We start from the raw sequence: 19644 nt of genomic DNA on the forward strand, positions 1-19644 counted from the left end.
TAACCCATTTGCAGTTAAATAGGTGTTACTGATATACACCAAAAAATACTGGGGCCCAAGTGGCCTAGTGGTTTAAGGTGCTCTCATTTACAAATTACGTGCATCTAACTTCTGCCATGTGAGTTTGAGTCTCGGTTCAACCAAAATGAGTATGTGAGAAGGCTTACCAGTATCTTCCAGTGAGTCGGTTGTTCTTCCCAGGGTTTTCTCTGGGTTCTTCCTCCATCAAATGTACTGGCCACCATCCAAAGCCTCTCTTGTGATGAAGCTTGATTATGTCACCAAATTTGAATATTCCTTGCATATTTAATCATTTGTGCATCAACCTTGCACATAAATTACAAAATTAGCCATTCCTTGACAATTTATAAGAAATTTCCAAAACCTTTGTTAAACCCCACAAAACCAAACCAATTAGAATGCAGAAAATACTATCTACTATTTATACTTGTTCCTAAGTCAAGTCCAATTGCAAACAACATAGACTCTAATTTGTAGTGTGCCAGTAGATCAGGGTCAATGTTGTTTGTCCTAAAAAACCACACATATCCAGATCTGCCAGCACATTATTCCATTTCAGATCTTTATCTATGTTTGCAGTTGGACTCAACTTGTAAGCAAGTATTATTTCATTCTTATCATTATCTTCCTGAGCATGTTTAATTTTCTATCTATCAACGATCAAGTTGTTTTTGGTCTTTCTTTGAGGCTTTGCCACAATACAAATTGACAAATGCAACCAGAACACTGTACCACCCTAAAGTGCCAATAAAACATAGTAATTTACTGTCCATGATCACTATTCCATGCATGCATGGTACATATGATGTATGCAAAATTGAGATGCATTAAAAATGCCTGAAATATCCATAGAAATAGGATACCAGCATCTGAAAAAGCAGATACACTCCAGCTTATTAGTTACACACTATTACCATGGAAACAGAATCTGAATAATGCAATACAGGAACAGGAGAAGTGTGAAATTGTTGACTAAAATACACCAAGAATACAATGTTATGTGACTAAATCTGACTTTACTGAAGATCAAATTCATCTGAAATATCAGAATAATCTTTGTTAAATCATTTTCATAATTTATGCTAGTAATTTCAACAAATGTTTTATAGACATGTGAAAAATGTGAAAAATGTTAATTGGAAAACAAGAATCATGTATGTACCTCACTTGTTTTGTTCTAAATCTTAAAAATTCAACAAGTAAGTTTTTACTTTCTTTAAATGTCTTTTAAAATCTCAATTGGCATTACACTTTATAAAGAATCAAGAGTATTTAACTAATGATATTCCAAGCCAAGACAATGAATCAAAAGTAATTACCAAATGATACTCAAAGCCAAGACAATGAATCAAAAGTAATTACCAAGTCATACTCCAAGCCAAGACAGTGAATCAAGAATAATTATAAAGTGATAATCAAAGCTAACAATGAAACAAGAGTAGGTAACAAGCTTATCAAAGCCAAGATAATGACTCAAGAGTAATTATCGAGCAATACTCAAAGCCAAGGTAATAAATCATGAGTAATTACCAAGTGACAATCAAAGCCAAGACAATGAATCAAATGTAATTACCAAGTGATACTCCAAGCCAAGACAATGAATCAAGACTAATCATAATGTGATAATCAAAGCTAAGAAAATGAATCAAGACTAATTATAAAGTGACAATCAAAGCCAAGACAATAAATCAAGAGTCATTAGCAAGTGACAATCAAAGCCAAGACAATGAATCAAGACTACTTATTAAGTGATAATCAAAGCTAAGACAATGAATCAAGAGTAGGTATCAAGCAATACTCAAAGCCAAGACAATGAATCAAGAGTAATTACCAAGTGACAATCAAAGCCAAGACAATGAATCAAGAGTAATTACCAAGTGACAATCAAAGTCAAGACAATGAATAAATAATAGGTGTCAAGCAATAATCAAAGCCAAGACAATGAATCAAGAGTAATTACCAAGTGACAATCAAAGCGAATACAATGAATCAAGAGTAATTACCAAGTGACAATCAAAGCCAAAACAATGAATCAAGAGTAATTACCAAATGACAATCAAACCCAAGACAATGAATCAAGAGTAATTACCAAGTGATATTCAAACCCAAAACAATGATTAAAACAATGTTCACTTTATACTGCTAGCCAGTAAATTAAGTTTAAGGACTGCTATTTTTTTTATATTTTGTAGGGCCTTCATAAAATTCCAAAAATTTGAAAATCAAAAGTACATCAGATTTCTATTACAATTTTTCAAGTGACATCAGGCCTGGTCCCTGATTATCATGGAGCACTTTGTGGTTAAAAACAGAGAGATTATGTCCTACAGAAGTTTTATGAAAGCTGTCCAATTGGCGTAATACCAAAAATGTTAATAATAGAAGCGTTACCTTTTCTCCTACCTATGTAGTTTATTTTAATTTGATAAGAACCAAATAAAAGTTCATAAAACTATTGCCGGAGACTGTTAGTAAACTTGAAAGTGCAGGAATCACAAGGTGATTAAGAGGTCATCTACAAGAAATTGTCTGTATCATGCCTTGTATACTTCATGCTATCTGATTGTGTAGTTTTCATATTTATTTTCTATGCAATGCTCATCCAGCATATAATGTGCTTGTTTAATTTACATAGAATAAGTTGTTTTGTTTTCCATTAGAAAAACACATACTGTGATTCATAAGTCAAAATATACTATCACCCAAAATACAGTTGCTTTACAAGTATTGCTAAGTGCTGATAAGTTAAAATGTAAGTTGATTTGTGCTTTTTTAGTTTTAACAACTCTTTCATTCATGCCAAGAATTGGATGTCAAGTGCCTTTCTCAAAGACACTCATAGGGCTGGCTGTACATTTGCTCCAATGTTGTTAATGTATGTCAGCCATGGGACAGAAGTCAGGAAAAAGTTACAGTTTTTAAAAACAAATCAACATTGTTGTGATACTATTGTTGGTGTGGTTGAAAGTGGTAGTAGTATTTGCAATGGTGAATATAGTTATGGTAGTGGTGGAAATATAGGCCCTGGAATGTGTCAGTGTGGTATTTTCTGGTTCAACATTTTGATACATAATTTCATTTACATTGACCTGAATTGCTTAATAAATCAAAACCTAAAACAACCCAGTAAAACCACAGAGCAGGGCAGAAAAACTGTTACGAAATTGACAGAGAAAAATATTTTGTCTGCAATTTTAGAAAAACCTGAATGAAGATTAGCCAATTCCAAGGTAAGTGTGGTTTCTGATCTTGACATCATGCAAGGAAAATCAACAGATTTCTTGCACAAATTGTGCTTGGTGAATCCAGGCCCATTTCAAAGATCTAGATTTTTTAAATACAAGTGGTAGTTCCTGAAACATATCCACTCTAACTGAAAGCAAATTCAAGGATGGAAAATACATCTACAGAAAAAGCACAAGTACTAAGTATAGCACAATTTTCACCAGGGCTGTGTTTAGTAAGCTTCCTTGTAGGCACTAGCAGGACATTGTTCACTCTGGAAATTACTAGCCAATGTATTTCAATGACCTAGACCTATGGTGAAGATTTGCAATCTTGGGCTTAATGTACTGTGCAGAAATTATTATTTTCTCAATAGATTTACCATGCCCATAACCTTTAACTTTTAGATCCACACAATACTGTTCAACGTCTGTGACACAGAGCTCATTTTATGATGCAGTAAGCAGTTTTCTTCTATCATCAACAGTGACCTTGACCTTTTGATATATCCCAATTAATAGGTTTCTTTTAAACAAGCACAGGACACCCAGAAAGTTTGGTAACCAATGGTGGAAAACTCAAGTTATTTTGCAGAAACTATTTTTATTCCTTCAGTAAGTGATCTTAACCTTCGACATTTTAACTCTGAAATGAATAGGATTCTTCCTTAACTCAAGTGTAAGCTGTCCATAAAGTCATGAAACTATAAATGATCGACAACTCGAATTATTGCAAACAATGACACAGACCTATTTTTACCCAATTTCAACAAATTCCTAATTAATAAAAAAAAAAGATCTCTAGAGTGGTAAAATAAAACCTTCATAAGAGATATGATATCAATCTCTCAAATGATAATAACCTCTGCCAATCATAATGCAAGATTGCTTCATTAATATCCAAAGATCTTGTTCATAACAAAATACATTATATTTCCTAATTATGCAAGCATATTTACCAAATTGGATAAAAGTATGAATATAAAAAAAGTTTTGCCAAAGTTGTTAAAAGTTTTACTGCAATGTGACCTCATTAATATACATGGATGTGACCTCATTAATATGAATGGATGTGACCTCATTAATGCATGGATCTTGCTCATAATTGTACTCATCCAAGATCTGCAAGACCATATATTCATCGATCCCACACATTACAGAACTCATGCAAGACCTAGATCCTATAACCTTGCATTTTAAGTTTGATCAAAATAAAATTTTATGGCTTTGTTGTGGCTGGTGTAGGGTAGGTAACAGTTACATTGGGGAATTTGCTGGTAGAGCCAACAAACAAACATCTAGGTTACATATTTAATTCAAATTTAAAAGCTCTCTCTAACCATTTCTGTATCTATATATATATCAGCCTAGAGGACTTCACAGGAGACATCCTGATATCATATTTCTATAACTGGCTTGATTGTTTCTGATACACAGATCTGTGTTTCCTACATTAAACTAAACATCTGATATCTCACTAATGAGTTGTCTAGAAGTTGATTTGAAAACCTATAAATGATTATAATAGATCTGATCAGACTCACACTCACTTTCAAGCTCTTCCTCAAAATATAAATGTTAAATAAATGTAGTTTAAGTGTAAGGGTTGGCAAGATTGTCAGAGTTCAAGTATAAAATATCTATTTCTTTAAAATCTATATATAAGATACTCTTGCTAATTAGAGAAGCTTAATCCACTATCTTTTCTCTAATACCATCAGCATTTTCAAAATCTAAAACTAACTGTAAGTCCTGTAAATAATCATTTAATTAATTTGCATAAACACAAATGCCTGTTCTCACTAACATAGACCACAGAGCTAGACCTGTTAAACCAAATGATTACTGTCCATAAGGTCATGGGGTGAGTGTGCTGTAAAGATTCTGCTTGTATTGTTTTGGAAGATGTGGATTCTATTCAACATGACTATGTACAAGACTAGAAAATTGGAAAACAGTTAAATCATATAAAAGTCCCTACTACAGCTTCCAGAGTGACAACAAACTCAGCCAATCACATGTAAAACCACCTCATTAACAGAAATAGAACTCATTCACTGTAGAACATGTCCAAGATTGTGATATCAAATCATGTTTCAAGGTGAAGCATGACTGAAATCAAATCAGAAATATCAATGTTTGAGTGCTATCAAGTGATTATTGATGAACAGCCAATGTAAAACTCACAATCAATTCAGGGCCAGACCACAATACCACATAGCAAATGTCATCATCATAATATCTTCATTATTATTATTATTATTATTATACATTACAGCAATTATTATTATCATTATTGTTGTTGTTGCTATCATCATCAACATTATTATTATTATTATACATTACAACAATTATTATTATCATTATTATTGTTGTTGTTGTTATTATTATTATTATTGTTATTATTATTATTATTATTATTATTATTATTATTATTATTATTATTATTATTATTATACATTACAGCAGTTATTATTATTATTATTATTATTATTATTACTACTATCATTATTATTTGATCAAGATTATGTGCACTATTCAACAAAATCATAAAATATGCATACATGTTACTCACTTACAAATTTATGTTTCACACAAGGTTACTGTATCTTGCTCACTTTAATTCATCCTATAATAAAATCATCACTAACTTAAAATATCACTGATCTTTGTTTTATGCAGCAAAACATAACAACAGTTTCAATAATGATCAACAGCTTTGCTTACACATTGTCTATAAAACCGAGGACAGTCTTACTTTGTCAGACAACTTGTACGAGTTAATCTTGAAAACTGCATTTCACACTTTAAAAATAGCATCAGGCTTTGCCAGTTGCTCAAGTCCCAGAGATCAAAAGCCAGCATTTGTGAGAAGCCTGTGATAAATATGAAATCCAAAGAATCCATATATGGCTATTCTCTGAGACCCATGAACTAAATCTTTGCCCTTACAGACAAGTTTGAAATACTGAATGACGCTGACCCTACACCTGACCATGATGAAAAGTGATGGAATTCCTGTCTCTTCTCCAACATTAACTTTTCGCTTCACAGGCAAATAGATGAAGATATGGAACTATACATGTCACATGGGCATAAAAGGTGACTTTCATTTCTGCTGTTATAACACAACTTTTCCACCATCCAACAAATGAACTACTTCGATGCTCTACCCTAATGATAAAAGCTGCCTCACTTTTGAATTAGACATTTTGACACCTCTGAGTTACTTTGTCAACATGACTGATGCACAAGCCAGATAAGAAACACCTGCATACTGATTGACATGATATTATGTGATCTAAACAATCCCTTCTTTATGAAGTACAACTTTAGTTTGTATAGACTGAGTGGTCACTGTAGATACAAGCCAGTGACTCCTTAAGACAGGTGGCCATTAAATACATGACATTTTTGTAAGAAATTTGCTCAGGGGAAGGTAGAATGGCCATTGGGAACAGGTGACCACTGAGTAAAGGTGACTGCTTGGACAAGTTTGATTGTATGTGCTTCTCTGGTTAACTGATAACTCTGAATGTTTCTTTTCAACTGCAATACCTGTACTAAAATGAACAAAGAAAAAAAAAGAATATCTGTTGGAAGGGCTTAAAGCAGAGGATATTAAAAACAAAAATACCCTCATGATTTTGTAACAACAGTACCTCAAAGGAACCGGTGGGGAAAAAGATTTTCCTGTAATTCTAAATAAAACCATTTCTTCCTTTTCAAATGTCAAGTGTCAAATCCAACTCTGTTATTCAGCAATAACATTTTAAATCATTAGCTGCTGTGGTACACAAATTGGAGGTCAGCTTGGCACCATTTCCATTTACATCATAAGAAGTCTTTTGGTGAAAAAATCCATTTCAGTATGATTTTTCTATTCAAGCAGACGTGTGATAACAAGATCTTCAAGATGGCTACCATGATGGCCACACTGGCTGTCAGATCAGTGCCAATTTCATTTAGGTCCAAACAGACACCATGGGAAGTCTTTTACTGAAAACCCAATACTGTTATGGCCATCCCTTCAGGAGGAGTAGGGTAGCAACAACAAGATTTTCAAGATGCCTCCTGTGGTGGCCACATAAGATGTCCAATTGACACCATTTTATTTATCACTAACCAGTCATCTTAATATGTCATTCAGTGAAAACCCCTTTTTGATGGGACCATCCATCCAAGAGAAGTAGCCTTCACAAGATTTTCAATATGTCTGCCATGGCAGCCATATTGGATGCATCATTTTCATTAGGCCAAATTAGACATTATAAGAAGTCTTTTACTGAAGACCCAGTGTTTATATGACCATCAATTTAGGAGAATCAATAATAAGATTAACAAGAGGGCTGGTGTGGTGGCCATACTGGACATTAAATTAGCTTACTGTTATTTGAAACTAACTAGACATCATGAGAAGTCTTTTAGCGAAAAGCCCATATTGATTTGGCCATTCATTCAAGAAGGGTAGGATTAACAAGATATTCAATATGGTTGCCATGTGGGCATTTTGGATATCAGACTGGCACCATTTAATTTATGACCATTTCGACACCATAAGAAGTCTTTTGGTGAAAACCCCATATTGACATGACCATCCATCTAGACATCATAAGATGTCTTTTGGTGAAAACCCCATACTGACATGACCATCCATCTATACATCATAAGATGTCTTTTGGTGAAAACCCCATATTGACATGACCATCCATCTAGACATCATAAGATGTCTTTTGGTGAAAACCCCCATATTGACATGACCATCCATCTAGATATCATAAGAAGTCTTTTGGTGAAAACCCCATATTGACATGACCATCCATCTAGACATCATAAGATGTCTTTTGGTGAAAACCCCCATATTGACATGACCATCCATCTAGACATCATAAGAAGTCTTTTGGTGAAAATCCCATATTGACATGACCATCCATCTAGACATCATAAGATGTCTTTTGGTGAAAACCCCCATATTGATATGAACATCCATTCAGGAGGAGTAGCAATAACAAGAGTTTTAAGATGGCCACTGTGGTGGCTATATTTGACACCTGAGTTGCACCATTTTGATTTAGGACAAATTAGACCATGGGATGAATGTGTGTGTCAAGTTTCAAGGCAATCCTCTAAGTAGTTTAGGAGGAATGGCAATAAAAGACTTGTGCTAACAGATGGACAGATACTGGATAACAGATTACAGACAACATACCTTCCCACAATCTCTTCCAGTCTATAACCAGGCCAGCTAAACTCATACATGCATTTGCCTTTCATTTTTTGCACAAGTACTATATTTTATATTACGAGTTTAAAATATCTATACTTAAGAATTATACTAAAATTATAATTCATTAGATTAAAATTATAAAAAATTTTTTTACCCAGAATTATTTTTCTCTCAAAAGGAACTGAAGAAAATTATGAAAAATGATGGCTAATATAGAACAATACTGTTGACTAAAGGCCAGGGAGCAAGTTCTCTCATGGAAATAGCATCCAAGGTGATCCTGTCTCTTGAGACACATATAGTGGGAGTTAACAGCTTGATAACATAACAATGCAGTTAGTCTCAGTCTGACATTTCACTTGGAAAGGAGTATGAATGAATTGCATCTATGCTTATGAAAATTAAGTTAGATGACTATCACTGAAAATAATACTTCTACATAAATAATTCCATTATCATAGATCCCAAATGGTATAGCAACAAAGGTACATGAGATTCTGTTAACAAACCCATGATATTCATACTTCTTCAGCAGCATAAACCAAATAAAGTTGTATTTTTTATTTTCACTCAAGAATGAACAGAAGTTTAAGTTAAAAAGTGAGAAAAAAATGGACAGAAGTGAATTTATTACAATTTCAATTATTTTTAATTTAGAAAATTACCTGCATGCCTAACCAAGCTGCCCAAAGGGTTGACAAAATTAGAACTCCTTATGTGATTACATTATGATTCACCCTTGTGATAGTAAATAGTTCAGAGTTGAAAATAACCGACTGACAGCAGGTAACTGACTCACTGAACTTGGTGATCCATCAATTAACCAATCACCATATGTCAATCAAACTCTAACATTCCCTGAAACCTATGTACCTACAACCAAAATTAACACTAAAAAATGTGTAAAATCATTAGCTTATAACAAGCACACAAAAATCTCAATATATTTCATGTCTGATGCCTATCACCTTTCTGACTGGCACTATGTATAAACATAATAATCAGAATGGTTTAAACTTCAATTTTTCAAATAATTGTCATATCTTCCGTATATATACTCAAACAATAATACAGATTCATTTATTTTGATGTTCTGTCCTTTGCTAATAAATAGGTGTAACTATCTCTGCTCTGGTAATAGGTAAAATTGTAGGTATGTAAAGAGAGATTTACATACATATTAGTAAAACCATATATGGTATCAGTATTACTGGTAGTCAGAGTTACAGCTCAAGTCTTTGCCATTATACCAATCCTTGCTGAATTTCATTAAAAGATGAAATACACTCTAAGACAAAACACATCAAGCACATGTTGAATACAGCTGCAGAATAATAGATTAATGATGTCATCAAGACAGTTTCCAATTCCAGCTTTATTCTTGTTCTTTATCAAATGTCAAATGCTGTGTTGGTTAAAATTGGTGGTTCAAGTGCTATAAAATGTCAAACAGTTTAGGGAATGATTGATGCATTAATATAAATGGGTTTGAGAGTTAACAAATACTGATCAATTTATGATTTCATCAATACTCTGGTAGTTAAATTTTTCCAATGAAAAAAAGTCATTCATGATTGATACACGTGAAATTTCAGTAAAACTAACATTCTGAGCAATAAATGCTTTTTTATTTTGAGAGTCAACAGAATTTGCTTGTTTGCTTTCAGTTTTGTGGGCTTTAAAGTCATTTTCAGCACACAACAGGCTATATATGGCTGTCATTATATTTTGTGGATGAAGACCATCAATCCATAGAAAGCTTCTGGCAAGCTTTCTCACATGACCATATTAGTCCATTCAGGAGGAGCAGCAACAAAAAGCCATGGTGAACCATCTGCATTTAGGACCAACTAGACCATCATAAGAAGTCTTCTGGGGAAAAAACATCTCATATTGATATGATTGTTCCATGCAATAGGTGTAGTATTAACAAGATTTTTTTTTAGATGGCTGCCATGACAGGCATATTGAATGCTAGATCAGCACCATTTTCATTTAGGAAAATCCAATGTTTACATGTAATTTATTAGGACGGAGTAACAAGATTCTTCCAGTATTCTATAATATGCATCATACATGTAACTTGATGCTGATTTTTCCGAAGAACATTTCTCACATTTCTGACAGTAGTATTGTCCAACTCTCTTGTTTTATCAGTGTAGAACTAAAACTGACTGAAAAACCATGAATGCAAAAATAAAATTCTTTGAAAACAAATGAACAAAAAATTAGGTGTGAAAAAATTATTTTGTCCATAAACAAATTTGTGAATTTTGGTGTCTGTAAATGTGTCCAAAGCTATACAGAAAATGTGGTAGTGATTCCACTCTGTGCTATTAAGTCCCACCCATATTCATCTGCACACAAAAATCTTTCTCAACCGAACAAAATTTCCAGAAGTGGCTTTAATTTCAAGCAAGCATATGTCAGAATTTGAGCTAAAACCAAGAAATAGACCTTGCATTATCAAAACTGTTCATTTTCTATATCTTAGTCAAGCTTGTCAGACCTTGTCCATTTGTGTTCCCTCAAGATGAGCTGTGTTACATTATGGAATTACTTGGTTTGGTCACCGCTGACAAGGTAAGGAGAAGCTACGGAGTGCTTAGTGATATGATAATCATACTTTATTCTCGAAGGTTTCAATTCATTTACCGGTAGGCAAATACTGACAAATCTTCCACCAGGTCCTCAGGAGCATACAATCTATACATGCATATTATAGTTAGAAAAGAAAAAATGTAAATAATTGGTGTGTTAATGCGACACAAGTATTTCATTTAATACTTGTACTATCTACATACATGTACATGATTTTATCATGTTTGTAACTGATGAATACTGACACATAACAATGAAGGAGAAACTGATGAAATATTTCATGAAAAATATTATTTACCTAGGTTGATCCCACTGACTTTAACTTCTTTCCTTGTTCTGTTGCTTTGTTGTTCTGGACTTGCCAGGTGTAATTAAGCTTTTTGCCAACTTATATCAACATCTTTATTCATTTTTTGAGGAGTTAATGGGAAATCAATATATACAGTAAAGCAAATACTGTAGGTAACTCCTAAAATTGCACCTCATACAATTGGTACTTGAAATCTTACTTATGTTCAAAGAGTTATTTCTTGCACAATAACTCCATAATCTTAAACATTAACCCCATATGAGGATGTTACTATAGTGCATATGGTTCCTACTCAGACCTATACAAATTCAACTTTTAGCTAGTTAGAGATGTTTTCCACTGTGTTCAGTATGTTAATATGAAATTTGAAGAAAGACTTTTTTTAAATTTTTGGTCTTTGAACAAATATTTTGCCAATAAGGCCTATTGTTAAAAGTCATCAAATTCCTTCTCTATTTTCAGTAAGGGAAATATCCTTGACTTCTAACAGTTAATGTGTATTCAGCATGTACAGCAGGTACTGTAGACAGGTAAGTCAGAAGTATTACTTATTAAACTGAGAAAGGGCAAAACATCCAGACAATTTCTTTTTTTACAAAATCAGATATATAAATCTCTTATTCCTGCTCCAAATACACAGACAATGGTTCTTTGCTAAATATCAAATATAAGGCTTTAAGATCTCGATATCATTCAATAGTGGAGGGACACTATAAATGAACATGTTTTGACAGGCATTACAAGCCTAATTCAGTCCATTATTTGTTATCATATCCAACTCTAGTCCCCAAAATACTGATATTTGCTGACCTGTGAAGACTGTTACTTCAACTGAACAAAAAAAACAGCGCCAAACCCCAAACAAAATTTAAAATGCTTATCAAGTCCAGTATTTTGGCGGTGGCATAAGATGACTAAGCAAAGAGGTGTAATTCTGCCAGTTCCAGAAAAGTTACCTGCACTAAAAATTTACATCATTTTATTCACATGCAACTATTTTCAGAAAATGCTACATATTCTATGCTGATTTTTTAAGTGACTGAAGTTAATCATGGTGTACCTAAACTTATAACCAATGCACTGGATTCCATACAAAATGAAGAAAAATGACGGGAATATATAATGAATAATGATACTAATTCCTGGATAAAACTTTACTTTAAAAAAGATTTTTGTACATTTCCGACAAGTATGTAACCTAGCATAAATGATACAAGGTAATATTTTTCAAAACTTCTGACAACTGGACAAAATATTTTCCTCTAGTAATCTACCATCCATTGGCAGATGAAAGTCACCTACAGTGTCCAACTGTATTCATGCCTGTAAAACACCTGATGTACACCTTAAGGAAGCCCAGGTACCTGTGCAATACATACATCCAGCATTCTCCTTCAGTGTTTTGTAAGTATGTCCTGGCACTGACCTATTGTTAATCAGCTAGTCACAATAAAAGCTGTTAAAGGTCAATGGTTATTACTTCCACCAAAACGGGGGTAGAAATACACTGAATTTTACCATTAGTCCAAATGAGCAAAAAGTCCATCAAAACAACATGTTTTTTCAAACAAGGCTTGTATGTACAAGATGACAATAAGGTACAGCTGGTTGGTTGGCTAGTTTTAATGGCACTTTTAACACAGTATGCAATGTCTATACATGGTGATGAAATGGGAGTAAAGTGCCTTTCCTATGAGACACCAACCCAGCAAAACCACAGCTGGCTGGGGCAGGTATTATACCTGTCACCTTTGGATTATAAGTCCAACACTCTACCAACTGAGCTACCCTGGCTTCCAACTAACATACAGGGTATGTATTAGCATTTGCAACACATCAGCACAATAATGGCAACAAGGTGCTGTTTTAAAGTTCAAAGGAAGTGAAAAGAAATTTGCATATAAACTTTAGAATGATAAATCCTTCCCAAAAAATTACAAGCATGAAGTACTACAAGATGAAACATAAAAGGTAAAGATGTTAAAATTATGTGAAATTTAAACAAAGTAAATAATAATTAGTAAATTTAAAAAAAATTATTTCAGATATTGGCAACCTTTTTAAAATACATAAACCAACATACAGGGTGGGGGTGGGGATTAGAAATTCCATATCTAGCCCACAAAAAATATTACTCACACCCTACTGTCATGCAAATGAGATCCACAGTACCCTGTAAGACAACAAGGTGGACTTATTGAAAAAGCCAGAAAAGCTCATTCATATTTTGCAATTAGCATAGAAAATATAGGTATTCCTTTATGATAAAAGATGTTAGAGACTGAAGTAATTTAATTGGAAAATGAAGCAAAATGTTTGAAAAAAATTAGATGCAAAAATATGAGTTTACAATTTTATACACCTAGTACACTGAAAAATGCACTGGTACTGATTTGAACTTAATATATTTTTTCATTTACTTATCTGAAAATTGGTCAAATTCTGGCATGCATTTCTTTTTAGATTTAAACCTCTTTATTTTTTTTTACATTAACCATACTTGACGGCAGATTTTAATCATTTGTATTATGTTAAAAGCCCTTTTTATCTGGATGAGGTCTGTCAAATTTAGTCAAATTCTGTTGAGTAGCTTTTGACAAGTCATTTAAATGACTTTCTACTTTTATTAATGGAAGCCAAATTTGATAGTAAATCAGTATCATCTTTATAAATTTGAAGCCTTTAAAACCAGAATGCTTTTTATCAAATATGGTCAAATTCTGCTCAGCAGTTTCTAGCCATACCTGATGCTTGATTAGCATCAGTTGTATAAATCAGTTGTATAAATCTGAACGTCTTTTAAACCAGAAAGATTTGTGTCAAAATCTGCTCAGCACCTTCTGGTCATACCTGATGCTAGATCGGCATCAGCTGTATAAATCTGAAAGTCTATTAATTCAACATGCTTTCTGTCAAATTCTGTCGAGCAGCTTATCAGAAAAAGTGTTGAAAGCAGTTATATTTTTTAGTAAAAGTGGCCATATATGATGATGAATTGACATGATTTAAACAAATATTAAAGACCTGGATGCTTTTATTAATTTTGGTTGAATTCTGCTGTGTGTTTTTTGTGATTAAGTTGTTTGAAAGTTCTATTTTTAATAATGGTGGTCATACTGTATGAGGGATCAGCATCCAGTGAATCATTGATAAAAGCCTTGTTGCCAAATTCTCATTATAAAATCCTAGATCATTGGTCTAGCAGCTTGTACAGAAGAAGCTGTAAATGACAATTGTGAACAGGCAATGGACAATGCATGACAGACAAAGAACCAAATCACCATAAGCTCACCTGGACTAACAGCCATTCTGGTGTTCTAGCTAGGTCCATAACAAAGGGTAAATTTCACCCCTGCTTTGCCTTTGGTCTTCCTGCTCAACTGACCACTGGGAATCTCATTTGCATATCAAAAGGGGATATCTAGCAGCATAAAGGACTCACGGTACTAATTCAGTTCCCAAAGTAAACCTATGCAAACACCATGATATTAAAAATTCAATAACTTAAATTTTTTTTAAATGTTTATGATCAAACCTATATTTATCAGTATAGATGAAACCTGGATGTCAGCTTCTGTGTAGAGGAAAGGATATCAGCCACGGCATATTCTGGACCTGCAAGTGTTTGAAACATGTGCTTTCAAATCCGCACCAAACAGTTCGGTGCTAATTTTAGTAATGAGTGTTCCAAACTCAAGACTGTTAAAGGACTGAAATTCCATCAATAAAACAATATCTCAATCTTTTTTCACTTTCTCAAAAGATTCTTTTTCCTACAACATAACTTACATTATTAACCAATCCTGGTCAGCCTAACCCATATATACTCTATTTTATATGCACCCATTTCCAGGCTGGTTCCCATTTTTCCATACCATTAGTACCATGTGTCCTAAATGAGTTTCCAATCCCTGTGCTGTATATTCAGTCCCTGGTATAAGTGTATTGCAGATATGGGCACAAACAAATTTCAAAACCTTTATCTCTCTGGCCAAAAATTATATATTTTTAAACCCCATTTGGTACCAAAATCACCATATATCTACATAACAAAGTTTAAATGCATCTGTGTTACCTGTTTAATACAATGTAGCCTGTCATTGGTCTGCTGAACATGCCTCTCCATGTCAGTCAAGGTGACAGGGGCTTGGGGGTTGGGTCCCAACTCGGGACCCATGGCATCACAGTGGCCCAGGATCACGTTCGCATGCTCCACTTGGGGCTCCAATGATGGGTAAAACTCACTAAATAAAAGATACGAGAGTCTTATGTAACTTTTCAATGATAAGAGAGAAGCACTTTAACAGTGTGCTTCAAACCCATAGACAGATACAATTTAACTTGGGTCAGTTCCTGTCTTCTTAACAACTTTTAGGGTACAATTTGAGTTCCAACACAAAATCTCAATCTCTGGTATGTATTTGGAGTAAATACGTGTAGTGCAAAATACAGCACACAGAGAGATATGAAAGTAGTAATAATTTTGAAAATTAATCATTCTAACAACAGTAAAACTTTTGATACATACTATATCAATTGCTTAACTACTCTGCATCACTACTGGCACAGTCGTGGCATATAGTCTCTTGTCTGGGACACTCAGAAACTCATGACGGATTGTCAAACATTTTAAGAAAAGTCCACAGCCTTCTGGTTTTCAAAGTTCTATGATATATGCTGAGTAAAACTATGGTAAGATAACTTTGTCACTTTGAGCTGTAGTTCAAGTTCATAAAATGCTTGAGAATTTAGAGTCACTGCCCTGAGTAAAATTATGGGAAGATAACTTGCTAACTTTGAGTTTTAGTTCAAGTTCATAAAATGCTTAAGAATTTAGAGTCACTGTCCTTGCAAAGTATACTACTTGGTGTAAAAAATTCTACAACTTCAGTAATCTAAAGTTCAAGCACAATTTTACCATTAATGGACTTTCAAGCAACTCAAAATAGCTTTAAAAAAATGAACATCTTGATTGGACATCAAGTTAAACACAATGGACTTTCAAATAACTCACAATAAACAAAAATTGAACATATTGATAGGACTTGATTGTAAACTTGATGCACATTCAAGCAGCTTCTTGATATGATGCTATGGTAAACTTTATGGATTTTCAAGCAACTCCAAATGGCCAAAAATTTAATATTTTGCTAGGACTTTATGGTAAACTACAGTCTTGAAAGGTAAGTTCACATCAGCACAGATTCTGTGAGAGATCAAGCAGTCAGAGGGCACATTTAACTGAAATAGAGTCAAACTTCCTTAAACCAAACATTCTGTTTGGACCGTGAATTCTGCCTATTTTAAAGATGCCTGCGTAAAGTAATTTTATCAGTTAAAAAAAATGGTTTACCGGGGACCAAACCATTAGGCCAATCTGTAGAGGATGCTGGGTAAGGGAAAGTTTCACTATAGAATTCAAGAAACCACATTTTGTTGTTGTTCATGCAAGCACCCCTGCCATGCAGCAAATAGATTACAAACAACCCTGCCATGCAGCAAACAGATTGCAAGTACCCCCTGCCATACAGCAAACAGATTGCAAGTACCCCTGCCATGCTGCAAACAGATTGCAAACACTCCTGCAATGCAGCAAACAGATTACAAACACCCCTGCCATTCAGCAAACAGATTACAAATACCCATGCCATGCAGCAAACAGTTTGCAAACACCCCTGTCATGCAGCAAACAGATTACAAACACCCCTGCCATGCAGGAAATAGATTACAAACACCCCTGCCATGCAGCAAACAGATTACAAACAATCCTGCAATGCAGCAAACAGATTGCAAAGACCCCTGCCATGCATCAAACCGATTGCAAACACCCCTGCCATGCAGCAAACAGATTACAAACACCCCTGCAATGCAGCAAACAGATTACAAACACTCCTGCCATGCAGCAAACAGATTACAAATACCCATGCCATGCAGCAAACAGTTTGCAAACACCCCTGTCATGCAGCAAACAGATTACAAACACCCCTGCAATGCAGCAAACAGATTGCAAACACCCTAGCCATGCATCAAACTGATTGCAAATACCCCTGCTATGCAGTAAACAGACTACAAATACCCATGCCATGCAGAAAACAGTTTGCGAACTCCCCTGCCATGCAGCAGATTGCAAATTGGTAGTTAGTAAAGCAAAGTTTTTGCAAAGCCATCTTCAGCTCAAGAAAATAATTTCATTGGTCAATAAGATTTAGCTTAATTGAGTTCCGTATTAAAGGGAGTAGAAAATGTGCAAGCTCTGAACTTATTTTTAAGAATAGAGTACTTAAAACAGATTTTAAAGTACCAGATACTTAAAATTCTCATTATCTCTGCCAAGAATGTGAGTTTCAGGATTGGAAATAATTTACAGAGAGATGAGGATATATCTATATATTGGATAATTACAAATAAATTTTGAAATTTTTAAAGCTAGTTTATAATGAACATACCTCTTGTAAATAGAATTTCAGCCACATTTTTCACAGAGTAACAACCTGACCCATGTACATTAATAGCAATGACACTGATTTTTATTAAGAACTAAATATCCCCATAATGAATAGTTCTCTGAACACAACAGGTATTTGATCTGTACACATGTTACCTGTGTGATAATCTATAAGCTGAATTTGTAAGCCAGATTTCACTTTTATTGATCATGTGCTTTAAGTGTCCTACTGTTACTTTACCCTGAAGTAAATTGGTCTGTCAATAATATATTTTAGAATACGTTCTGCTGAGACAAGAATTACTAAGCAAAAAGGCAAGTAGTGAAGAAAAGACAAGACAGATTATCTTCCTTTTCAATGATTTTCCTTTTTCAATTGTGTATAAATTTCAGAGATTGTTTTTATTTTATTTTTAATAAATAAATTGAAAATTTTCAAGAAATAAAATACTCTTTAACATAATTAACACAATTAGAAATAGAAAATGATATGTGCATGACATGCTTGCCAATGAGCCGAATTTCTCCTGGACATTTGGGATTTTAACACCCATATCTAGGGTCATCATAATGGCATCAGCAATATCCAGAAAAATGGTTTATTGACAGGATTGTAATTTTTTTTCTCAGATTTCAAAATGCATCTCATCAGGCTTTCCACTACACAAAAAGATTTGATATCATCATTGACTAGTGACTCCCATGACCATTAGTTGTTGTGATGTATATGACTGGTCACAGTTCACCAACCCAACCAAATGATGGAAATGTAAGAGTTTACAATATGACTTTCAGTACAAATTTTCAATGATTACACTGTCATGTCAACAACAGGTGACAATCTTAAAATGTAAGAGAAAACAAAACTGACATCACCCTGGACCAATAAATATGTTTTCGTTCAATTTCTTTCTATAGCACCAAATCAAGCAATGATTGACACCCACCCACCCCCACTCATCTCTGATTACATGATTTCTCTGTCAAAATACTCATTATCAAAAGTGTGGGGTTCAAATCCTGCCAACAGATCAAACCAGGTCACCTTTCATAGAGTGACCCTGGGCATGGCACTTCATTCCCACTGCCCTGCACTAAAAAGCCCACTTGTGATGCTGACACTAAATTAAACCAAACCATTCAAAAGTGTTGGCAAATATACTATGCATCAAAAGTGTTGGCAAATATACTATATATCAAAAGTGTTGGCAAATATACTATGTATCAAAAGTGTTGGCAAATATACTATGCATCAAAAGTGTTAGCCAATATACTATGTATCAAAAGTGTTGGCAAATATACTATGTATCGAAAGTGTTGGCAAATATACTATGCATCAAAAGTGCTAGCCAATATACTATGTATCAAAAGTGTTGGCAAATATACTATGACTCAAAGTGAACTAGTTCTATCTGACACTCGTGTTTGCGCAACAGAACCTCATTTATCCAAACTTCATTCCCTAATATCCAGATTATCACTTTCTTATCAAGTGAACATTTACATACATCCCACCCATATCTAATTTTATACAGGTGTCCTGTAGAACCCAGGGTTTCAACTACATTCATGTCTTGGTACATCTTTCCCGTGTATCTAACTCACAAAGACTTTAACATTATTTATGTTGTTGCTGCCAAAGCTGCTGCTAAAATGAGACCTGTCTCACAAATTTTATATGTACAGCAAAAAAAAACAAAAAACATTGCAATACAGGCAAAAATGACAAAAACCTCCAGGGGTTAATGGGCTAATCATCTGGTCTGACCCTGAAATATGATCATTTTTGCCTGTGTGCAATGGAGTGTCCACACTA

The 19644-nt window shown here is 34.0% G+C and overlaps 1 protein-coding gene and 1 long non-coding RNA gene across 3 annotated transcripts in view; one reads left to right on the forward strand and one right to left on the reverse strand.

The window, feature by feature from the left end:
* LOC149803406 (zinc finger MIZ domain-containing protein 1-like) overlaps positions 1 to 19644 on the reverse strand; it is a 410193-nt gene that overhangs the window by 274794 nt on the left and 115755 nt on the right. For both annotated transcript variants that reach the window (XM_089953103.1, XM_089953102.1), the window contains one exon: positions 15459 to 15627. In XM_089953103.1, coding sequence (XP_089809229.1) covers positions 15459 to 15560 — 102 coding nt within the window. In that variant the 5' untranslated portion in view covers positions 15561 to 15627. The remainder of the gene's footprint in view (positions 1 to 15458; positions 15628 to 19644) is intronic.
* LOC149803408 (uncharacterized) overlaps positions 11805 to 19644 on the forward strand; it is a 33037-nt gene continuing 25197 nt past the window's right edge. Inside the window, exon 1 of the long non-coding RNA XR_016420215.1 lies at positions 11805 to 11913. This is a non-coding gene — a long non-coding RNA (uncharacterized LOC149803408). The remainder of the gene's footprint in view (positions 11914 to 19644) is intronic.

Source organism: Sinohyriopsis cumingii, chromosome 3, assembly GCF_028554795.1.
Source record: "Sinohyriopsis cumingii isolate HCF-2022 chromosome 3, ASM2855479v2, whole genome shotgun sequence".
Lineage (NCBI taxonomy): Eukaryota > Metazoa > Mollusca > Bivalvia > Unionida > Unionidae > Sinohyriopsis > Sinohyriopsis cumingii.